Raw genomic sequence first — 11,586 nt, forward strand, 5'->3', positions numbered from 1 at the left:
ACTTATTGGAACATTAATTCATCATTTTTATATTTTTTATATTCTATTTCGGATATCGCACTAGGGCCCAGTGGGATTTCCATTAGACAGTGCCAGTTTAATGTGTTACTTTGTCATTTTTTATATATTTATATTTTATAATCTGAATTAAAAACAATTTTTGATTAACGCTGCCACAATCTATAATTGCCCACATCATTATGCACCATTGGTGAGGTCCTAGAGGCATAAGCTATATATTCTAATTGATATTTATTATTGTTGCTGGTGGGGTCCGGCTTTAGCTTTGATTGCCTCGGTCCTTCTGTTGTGAGCTGCACCTAATTTTATGATTTACAAATCTGTTTAACTTTCTGGCACCAGTTGATTTAAAAAAAAAAAAAAAAAGTTTTCCACGGTAGTACCCCTTTAAAGGGGATATGGCCCACTAAGGGTTAAATAAAGAAATCACCATAAAATGCCCCAAATCCGTAAGTAAACTACTGTATGGTTAAGAAGGTATTGTTATACTAACAGTATAATCAATTGGTACAGGCTAATATAGTACTCTATCTTGATGAGTGCTTATGCCATACATGATAACTGTGAACCACAGCCTAATTAAATAAGCATATTACCGCACAGAATTCAATACTTCACAATCAACTGCACAGTAAAAGCAATCGCTGTCCAATATCCATTAGTTAAATGTTAGACACATAGCCATAACAGTGTTAACCAAGTTAACCAGGAGAACAAACATCAGATCTCCGAATATATAATAATAAACCAAGCCATAAAGGAAAGTAACCAGATACTGAAGTGTTCAGATGTCATATGATGTAAGAACCTCTCATGACTAAGATCATCAGGAGAGAGCGAGGGTTAGCAATAACATGGGGTCACTCAGAGCCATGGTATAGATGACCATGATCCAGCAGTGAGATTTTTTTTTTCAGTCTGCATACTGTGAAGTGGTATTTTGACGTAGACTTTTTGAAACTTTTCCTGTGAGCTACTGACCTAGTTAGCCCCCACTCCCTGTAAAACTCCATGGTAGTTAAAAGGTTAAACACTTTGGATTAAAGGTTTCTTAGATCCAAACTGTTACAGCTGATCAGACTGTACTATTACATTCAGTTATGATCATGTGACCAGTAATAGTAGTAATTCATTTGCCGGAAGCAGTTATCGTCTCCAGCATTGTCCATAAAATGAAGTTCCTAAAATAGACACTAGGTGTCAGCAGAGTAACATGTCATTTCATGTGAAATTTTGGGTAAATGCAAACTGTTAGGGTGTGTTCACACTAATTCCGTGAGCGGAATGCCGCGAACAGAATTACGTGATGTGAACATAAACATCAGTGTGAATGGGTCTTCCGCGAGACCATTCACACTGCGGAATTTCAGCGGCAGACAATTCTGCTGCTGAAATTGTTCCGCACGAAGAAAGAACATGTTCATTCTTTGCGCGGAAGTCCGAGTACACTGCATAGCCGTCAATGGTGACAGTGCAGTGCCGCGCGGTCCTACCGCCGAAGTATTGCGGCAGCGGCCACCAGAATGGATTCCGTTCATTATCCATAGTGTGAACATACCCTTAGGGGGAGATTTATCAAAACCTGTGCAGAGGAAAAGTTGCTGAGATTCCCATAGCAACCAATCAGATCGCTTCTTTTATTTTGCAGAGACCTTGGGGAAAAATGAAAGTGATTTGGTTGCTATGGGCAACTAAGCAGCATTTCCTTTCGATAAATCTCCCCCTTAGGGCTTATTTCAGATGACTGCATTTTGGTCATGGTTGAACCTGCATAATTCTTTTCAAAATCAATTTTTGTAAAGTAACAAAGTGTAGGAGTTTCTTTTGGGAAATTAGAATACAAATGGGGGGGGTTTACAAAGACTGGTGGGAATTTTCAATGGCTTTAGAACACAAATTTTGTGGTGAAAGTTGCGGGCGTGAGCCAAATTTATCAAATGTCGCACGGACCTTAACCCCTTCATGACCCAGCAAATTCTAAGATCCATAATTTATTTTTATTTTTTTCGACTGGCAAAGTTTTATTAGGGCTTATTTTCTGCGTGACGAATTGGACTTTCCAATGATTCTCTTTTTTTTTATCATACAATTTATTACAAAGCCAGAATTTTTTTTTATATGGAGGGCAAAATAAAAAAAAATATGGAATTGCACAATTTTGCAGGACAATAATTTTTTCCGGAGTTCAAAATACGGTGAATCTGACATTCCATATTTATACGATTCCAATGATACCAAACTTGAATAATTTTTGTTTTGTTTTATTGTTGGAAATATAAAATATAAAAAAAAAAAAAAAAAAAAAACTTTTCTCATTACCATGTTCTCACCCCTATTACTTTTTTCTTTTTCCACCTACAGAGCTGTTTTAGGGTTTGCTTTTTGTGCCATGAGCTGTAGTTTTTAACGGTACCACCGTTTGTGTAGTTCTGGCTTTTTGATCACTTTTTATTACATTTTTTGGGGGATAATAAATCCAAAGAAAGGGCAAAATAATACCAATATATTTAAAGTCGAGTGTGTTGATGACTAACAATAAATCCTATATACACACTGGAACACCAATTTTATACATACATAATAAACTTTATTGAGAGTAAGCCAAACGGCGAAACGACGTTGGGGTACTGGTGTTGTGTAGGTAGGTACACTGTCTATGTCTCCCAGCCTGTGCTTTGTGAGTGGGGAAGCCTTATGGTAATGCTGATACTCTGCTTTAATTGCACACCATTACTTGCCTTTCCCCTTTCTCCTGACCACTCGCTGGAGGCTATATATGCAGTGACCTTCTTTTCTAGGTTAGGTTTGTTCTGTGGTGCAATTTTTTACATGACTGTTATGTGTAACTTATAATTATTGTTATACTGGTGGCTCTACTCTGTAGTTAAGAATAACTATGTCATATTTTGCACTTTTGCATTTATACTAACCAACAATATACTACCTGCCCTACCAACTCCTTTTTTGTCTGGCTATACTGTCCCTTTTAATTGTTTTTATTAAATGATGTTCTCAATAAAGTTTATTATGTATGTATAAAATTGGTGTTCCAGTGTGTATATAGGATTTATTTTTTGGGGGATGTAATGTAACCAAAAATCTGCAATTTTGGTGTTTGGATTTTTTTTGAATTTACGACGTTCACCATGCAGGATCAGAAACATAATTATTTAATAGTTCGGACAATTACGCACACGGCCATACTAAATATGTGTACTTTTTTTATTTTTATTTTTATTTTTTTTTTTACAGTGTTTTATTTAAAAAATGGGAAAAGGGGGGGGGGTGATTTTAATTATTAGGGCATGGGACCACTGGACACCAGGGAATAGCGGCATATAGTGTTTAAATGCCATGATCTGTATAGGTCACGGTATTTAACCAGTTAAATGACGGACCTCGGCGCGATCGCCGAAGTCCGTCATTACCGGTAGCTGTCAGCTGCTGATAGCAGCAGATATCTCCCGGTCATGACGCGGACCCGACCCGCGGGCGTCCGTCATGTCCGCCCACCCAACCCATTACGTACATGTATGTCATGGGTCGGGAAGGGGTTAATACAATTGTCGCATAGAGTTCCAAAGGGCAGGGTTTACTTGCCCTGTCATAACTTCTAAATCTGGCCTGTGTGTCATATTACTAAAGTTGCACATGATAAATCAGGGACCACTGCACAAAGTGCTCTAAATAAGAACACTTCATGGTCAGCAAATTTAAACGTTCTAAATGAAATGTTGCATAAAATGTTGCATGGGGGCAGCCTGTGACTTTTCATGCAACAAATTAAGACAAAAAAAGCAGTCTAAATGGTTTGATAAATTCCACTTATGGAGGGAGATCTATCAAAAACTGTGCAGAGGAAGAGTGGTGCAGTTGCCCATAGCAACCAATCAGATTGCTTCTTTCATTTTTAAGGAGACCTGTGAAAAATGAAAGAAGCGATCTGATTTGTTGCCATGGGCAACTGCACCACTCTTCCTCTACACAGGTTTTGATAAATCTCCCCCCATGGAGAGTAAATAAAGAATAGTGCAGCTCAAGTATTTAGTTTGGTGCTGTGCAATAAACCCATGTTGTTCCTGTATATCACAAATTTCCCTATCAACTCCTCATGACATAAGTGATTATTGATATTTTTAGGAAACATCATTATTTTCTCCACAGGAGCAATTGGATCTCATTACTCTTTTTTTTCCAAAGGTATTATGTGATTTATATCTCACAGCAGGAGATTGAAGGTGCATAACACCAATCTTTATATAAAAAAACCTAAATACTCTGTATCCATTATCAGCAACATCTGTTTCCATGTACTATACTGGTATTTAAAACAATTTCTGATAACTAGTTAAATTTTTTTTGTCATTTATACTCTTGGTTTTATTGGATTTTCTATTTTATCTTTCATAATTGTTTATAGTTGTATTTTATTTTTTATTAAGTAATCGAGCTACCACAAGGGCACTGTGGCATTCTGTTTTACATCTATATACCATTATAGATATAATTTAATTAAATTGGTACTCGGTCCGTAGACATCTTATCCCCTATCCAAAGGACAGACATAAGATGTCTGACGCGTGGGTCCTGCCACTGGGGACCCCCGCGATCTCGACTGCGGCACCCCAGACATCTGGTGCACGGAGCGAGCTATGCTCCATGCCGGATGGCTGCCGATGTGGGACAGAGGCTCGTGATGTCACGGTCATGCCTCATTCGTGACGTCACAGCCATGCCCCCTCAATGAAAGGGGTGGTCGCGAAGTCACAAGCCTCCTGCGCTGCACCCGACGCTCTAAATGAACGCCTGGTGCAGCAGGGAGATTGCGGGGGACCCACAGCTGGGGACTAGGGATCGACCAATATTGATTTTTTTTTTTTTTTTTTTAGGGCCGATACCAATAACCTGTGAACTTTCAGGCCGATAGCCGATAACTTATACCGATATTCCAGTATAAGTTATTGGCTATTTCTCTCCCCCCCCCCCCCCCTCAAAAGAAATATCCATAGTAAAATGTGTATGTGCAGGTATACCCTGATAAACTGTTTTTGGCCGCTGCAGATCAATGATTTAATGCGGGCACTTTAAATCAATGAACTGCAGCGGCTTTTGCGGGGCCAGAGACTGCCGCCGCCACCCGCTTCTCTCCCCCCTGCCTGTCCTGGGGTCCTGAATCCAACCACCGCCACTGCCCCCCCCCTCTGCCTATCCTCTGGCCAGAGACCGCCACCGCCCCCTTCTCTCCCCCTGCCAGTCCTGAGTCCAACCACCGCTGCTGCCCCATTGCCTCCCCCATCCTCAGTTTTATAATTACCTTTTCCCAGGGTCCGTGCTACTTCTGGCTCCGGCGGCGTCCTGAGCTGTCACTGTTTGCACTGACGGTGACGTTGCTTTGAGGACATCACTCGTCATAGCACAGCGCACAGCAACAGCGCAGGACGCCGCAGGAGCCAGAAGTAGCGCGGCCCCCAGGAACAGGTAATTATAACATGGGGGAGGCAATGGGTCAGCGGCGGTGGTTGGACTCAGGACCGGCAGGGGGAGAGAAGCGGGCGGCGGTGGTCTCTGGCCAGAGTATAGGCGGGGGCGGTGTTTGGACTCAGGACCCCAGAACAGGCTGGGGAGAGAAGCGGGTGGCGGTCTCTGGCCCCGCAAAAGCCGCTGCAGTTCATTGATTTAAAGCACCCGCATTATCAGCAAGGTAATTGCAGATACCGATAACTTCCAAAATCCTGAATATCGCCCAATAATATCGGCCAAACCGATAATCGCTCGATCCCTACTGGGGACCCCCACAATCTCTGTGGCGGCACCCCAGACATCCGGTGCACAGAGCGACCTGGCGATGGGGATGGCCGGCGATGCAGAGCGGAGGCTTGTGACATCACGGCCATGCCCCCTCAATGCAAGTCTATGGGAGGGGACATGACACCGTCATGCCCCCTCCCATAGACTTGCATTGAGGGGGCATGGCCGTGATGTCGCGAGCCTACGGCTCTGCACCCAATGCTCTAAACGAACGCTGGGTGCAGCAGGGAGAGCTGGGGACCCCCGCGATCAGACATCTTATCCCCTATCCATCTAATGATGTATGATCGCGGCTTTCCCCTGTGATCGGACATCCTATCCCCTATCCTTTGGGGAGGAGTACGCCTTTAACCTGTTGGGGACGGAGAGCGTACCTGTACGCACTTTGCCCACTCCCTTTTTATAACACGGGGCCACGCCGTGGCCCTGCATCATAGCGGGTCGGGCCCGGCCTCTAGGCTCCTTTCCCCCTATGAACAGGACCTGTTGTATAACACCTGTTATAAAATCGCAGGCGATTGCGGGGTAAAATGGCTATTAGAAAAGCCCTAACTTACGTTAGTAAATCCCATTATAGTCAATGGGATTGTTCTAATACACGTTTTAACCCGTTCTCGTCTGTCATTCAAAACGCACGTTATTTTGGGACGGGAGATAGTAGGGAGAAATAGTGCATGCTTTTCTAATAGCCATTTTACCCCACGATCACCCGCGATTTTATAACTGGTGTTATACAACGGGTCCTTTTCATAGTGTGAAAGTAGCCTAACAATGGCCGGTACCCATGGCTAATCGCGCGGCACTGATTGCGGTGCCGCACGCTATTAACACTTAAGTCAACTTTGAACGCCACGTCTAAAGTGAAAGTAAACTAATGCCGGTTAGCTCAGGGGGCTGTTCGGGACCGCCACGGTGAAACCGCGGCATCCCGAACAGCTGTAGAACAGCAGGAGGGTCCCCTTACCTGCCTCCCGGTGTCCAATCGCCGAATGACTGCTGAGTGCCTGAGATCCAGGAATGAGCAGTCAAGTGGCAGAATCATTGATCAATGGTTTCCTATGAGAAACCATTGATCTATGTAAAAGATCAGTGTGTGCAGTGTTATAGCACCCTATGGGAGCTATAACATTGCAAAAAAAAAGTTGATAAAGATCATTTAACCTCTTCCCTAATAAAAGTTTGAATCGCCTCCTTTTCATATTAAAAAAAAAGCAAACACTGTAAATAAAAATAAACATATGTGATATCGCCGCTGCGGGAAATGTCCGAATTATTAAAATTTATTGTTAATTAAACCGCACAGTCAACGGCATACGTGCAAAGAAATTCCAAAGTCCAAAATAGCGTATTTTTGGTCACTTTTTATATAATGAAAACATTTATAAAAAGTGATCAAAAAGTCCAGTCAATACAAACATGGTACCGCTAAAATCTTCAGATCACGGCGCTAAACCGCCCCGTACACAGAAAAATAAAAAAGTTATAGGGGTCAGAAGATGACAATTTTAAACGTATAAATTTTCCTGCATGTAGTTATGATTTTTTCCATAAGTACGACAAAATCAAACCTATATAAGTAGGGTATCATTTTAATGGTATGGACCTACAGAATAAAGAGGAGGTGTCATTTTTACCAAAAAATTTACTGTGTAGAAACGAAAGCCCCCAAAAGTTACAAAATGGCGTTTTTTCTGCAATTTTGTTGCACAATGATTCTGTTTCGCCATAGATTTTTGAGTAAAATGACAGATGTCATTACAAAGCAGAATTGGTGGCACAAAAAATAAGCCATAATATGGATTTTTAGGTGCAAATTTAAAGGGTTATGATTTTTAAAAGGTAAGGAGGAAAAAATGAAAGTGCAAAAAACGGAAAAACTCTCCACCCCCAAGGGGTTAAGGTTTATAAACATTAGGATGTCACTATATACCTTTTTATTGCCACCTGTCCATTTTCTGTCCTTACTAGATACACTGGAGGACTTCTCTCTTGCTTTTTACAGAAATTAGAATAAGTTAGAGCGTAACTCTGATAACGCTCCGGTGGTATTATATCTATTTAAATCTTCTGGCAAGTTTGTTGTCCGAGACTACAGTGATAATGATACGGATTTGCCAGAAGTCCCATAGATTTGCATGGTCGTAGTTACACTTTAAAGGTTAGTGTACAAAGTTGGAGTTCTGGGAGTGCTACTGTGATTGATGCGATTCTCGAATGTCCGAGTGATATGTCATAGAATTATTTACTGGAATACCCCTTTAAATGGTCTTACAAGTGCTTTACTGTTGGTGACTTATCCTTTGGATAGGCCTTCAACATATGAGTGGGGTGGGGGGGGGGAAGGGGTTAGATCCCAGCTCCCACACTGGCAGAATTGGTCTCATCTCCTTCATTGTTAACTAGTTACAGTGCTCTCTGTTTTGTAGTGGTCATGCCTGGTACTGCAGCTCTGTGCAGCTCATCCTACTGTCCTGTGCATCACAGCCTGTACAGCCTGCTGTTTGTTTGGGGGTGTCTGGTTGGGCTCCAATTCTAATCTAACATCTAAGGAGTCATGTTTTAATCTTCTTTGTTTCAGGGCTTTGGATGATATCCGAGAAAGCATCAAGGAGCTTCAGTTTTACAGACAGAACGTTTTTAAGAAGGCGAATGACGAGAAAAAAGATGACTGACTCAGGATTTTCCCAATATTGAGGCTCAGCATTGTCATTCACTTGTACGACCAGGCTAAGTGCTTCTTGCTTTTTCATTCTTTTCATCTGGGTGCGGGCTTGGAACCTTTATGTATTTAACAAAGCTTATTTTGAATTTTGTTACTACCAATAAATTACTCGGTTAAAATGTTCTATATGTCATGGTCTTTTATTTTATTAAATGTTTTTACTTTTTCGCTTTGATAAAAAAAAAACATTACGTAGACTATATTAACAATTGTGGCTTTTTTTTACCATGAAACCACAAATCTCTGCTGAAATTGTTGTACAACAAATAAAATCTGTGCCTGATAGACCTTTAGTGACTTTTAATAGGGTCTCTCAGGTTCCTGTGTAATGTAATTGATAGGAAAAATAGCGATGCATAAAGCACTGCATTCTGTCAAATATCAGCAGATCCTCAGCCACACATCTGAACAGAGCCTTACCGATACAGCAGCGCTTATTTTTCCATCTAGTTTCATATAGGATTGGATGTTAACTAAGAAAGCATTCATGGTGTACAGAGAAACAAATATCCACACCATTCTCTGCACCGTTTAACCCCTTAATGACGCAGGACGTAAATGTACGTCCTGCTGAGGTGGTACTTAACGCAGTGGACGTACATTTACGTCCTATACATAACCGCGAGCATCAGAGCGATGCCCAGATCATGCGCGGCAGGTCCCGGCTGCTGATAGCAGCCATGGACCCGTCGGTAATGGCCAACATCCGCGATCGCGCGGATGTCCGCCATTAAACCCTTAGATGCCGTGATCAATACAGATCACGGCATCTGCAGCATTGCGGACACTAAAATGGATGATCTGTTCGCCCGCAGCGCTGCCGCGGCGATCCGATCATCCAGAGCGGCAGACATAGGTCCCCTACGCTGCCTTCCATGGGTCTTCTGCTCTGATTTGCAATCGAGCAGACCAGAGCAGAAGATGACCAATAACACTGATCAGTGCTATGCCCTATGCATAGCACTGAACAGTATTAGCAATCGAATGATTGCAATAAATAGTCCCCTATGGGGACTATTAAAGTGTAAAAAAAAATAAAAATAAAAATAAAAAGTTTAAAAACCTCCTCCCCCAATAAAAACGTAAATTGTCCCATTTTCCCTGTTTCACCCCCAAAAAGTGTAAAAAAAAAAAAAAAAAAAAAAATATATAATAAAAAAAAAAATTTGAATAATATATACATATTTGGTATCGTCGTGTGAGTAAATATCCTAACTATTAAAATATAATGATACCGTACGGTGAACGTAAAATAAGTCAAAAATTGCCGCTTTTATCTAACATTTAAAAAAAAAAAAAAATTGATGTATAATTTTTATATAAGCAAATATGGTATCAATCAAGCTGTTTATGCAGAAAAATTTCAAAGTTATAGGTCTTCAAAATAGGGGGATTTTAAACGTACTAATTTTTTAAGCGCAACAGTAATAGAAAAGTATGTTATCATGGGTATCATTTTAATCGTATTGACCCAAAGAATAAAGAACACATGTCATTTTTTACTTTAAATTGTACAGCGTGAAAACGAAACCTTCCAAAATTTGCTAAATTGCGGTTTTCTTTTTAATTTCACCACACAAATAGAATTTTTTTTTTTGGTTGCACCATACATTTTATGGTAAAGTGAGTAATGGCATTACAACGGACAACTGGTCACTCAAAAACAAGCCCTCATACTAGTCTGTGGATGAAAATATAAAAGAATAAACAAAAACATAAAAATAAAATTGTCTGAGTCCTTAAGGCCCAAAAGGGCTGAGCCCTTAAGGGGTTAAAGGGTCAGTGCTACATCTTATTCTTCTACATATCATTTATTTATGATTATATATGTTTGCAAATGTCAGGTATCACTTCAATTATTAGTTATCAATAAATCAATACTTGTTGCTTCATAACGATTGCAACAGCTGCTCTGGATCTTTTTTCTCTGCACCGTTTAAAGGGCGAGTGCTACGTCTCATATTATTCTTCTACATACAGTCAGGTCCATAAATATTTGGACATTGACACAATTCAAAAATGTTTGGCTCTTGACAACACCCCAATGGATTTGAAATGAAATGAACAAGATGAGGGTTTGAGGGTATTTACATCCAAATTAGGTGAACGATGTAGGAATTACAACAGTTTGCATATGTGCTTCCCACTTGTTAAAGGGGTACTCCGGCGCTTAGACCTCTTTTAGCCTATCCAAATCATTGTGAGACAAAATTGAAAAAAAACCGCCATTTTGTAACTTTTGGGGGCTTCCGTTTCTACGTAGTACATTTGTCGGTAAAAATGACACCTGATAGTTATTCTGTAGGTCCATACGGTTAAAATGATACCCTACTTATATAGGTTTGATTTTGTCGTACATCTGGAAAAAATCATAACTTCATGCAGGAAAATGTATACGTTTAAAATTGTCATCTTCTGACCCCTATAACTTTTTTATTTTTCCGTGTATGGGGCAGTATGAGGGCTCATTTTTTGCGCCGTGATCTGAAGTTTTTAACGGTACCATTCATTTTTTCATGATATAAAAAGTGACCAAAAATGCACTATTTTGGACTTTGGAATTTTTTTGCGCGCACGCCATTGACTGTGCGGTTTAATTAACTATATATTTTTATAATTCGGACATTTCCGCACGCGGCGATACCATATATGTTTATTTTTATTTACACTGTTTTTTTTTTTTTTTTTTTTTTTTTTTTTATGGGAAAAGGGGGGTGATTCAAACTTTTAATAGGGAAGGGGTTAAATGATGTTTGTTCACTTTTTTTAACTTTTTTTTTTTGCAGTGTTATAGCTCCCATAGGGACCTATAACACTGCACACACTGATCTTCATCATTGATCACTGGTTTCTCATAAGAAACCAGGGATCGATGATTCTGCCGATTGACTGCTCATGCCTGGATCTCAGGCACTGAGCAGTCATTCGGCGATCGGACAGCGAGGAGGCAGCGGCTATCCCGAACAGCCCACTGAGCTAGCCGGCATGCTTTCGGTTTCACTTTAGACGCGGCGTTCAACTTTGAACACTGCATC

At 40.6% G+C, this 11,586-nt stretch overlaps 1 protein-coding gene across 1 annotated transcript in view; it reads left to right on the plus strand.

Moving 5' to 3' along the window:
* REXO2 (RNA exonuclease 2) overlaps nucleotides 1-8,674 on the plus strand; it is a 33,499-nt gene extending 24,825 nt beyond the window's left edge. The window contains exon 7 of the mRNA XM_056544803.1: nucleotides 8,408-8,674. Coding sequence (XP_056400778.1) covers nucleotides 8,408-8,501 — 94 coding nt within the window. The 3' untranslated portion in view covers nucleotides 8,502-8,674. The remainder of the gene's footprint in view (nucleotides 1-8,407) is intronic.
* The last annotated feature ends 2,912 nt before the right edge of the window (nucleotides 8,675-11,586 follow it).

The sequence above is a fragment of the Hyla sarda genome, chromosome 10 (genome assembly GCF_029499605.1).
Source record: "Hyla sarda isolate aHylSar1 chromosome 10, aHylSar1.hap1, whole genome shotgun sequence".
Classification (NCBI taxonomy): Eukaryota; Metazoa; Chordata; class Amphibia; order Anura; family Hylidae; genus Hyla; species Hyla sarda.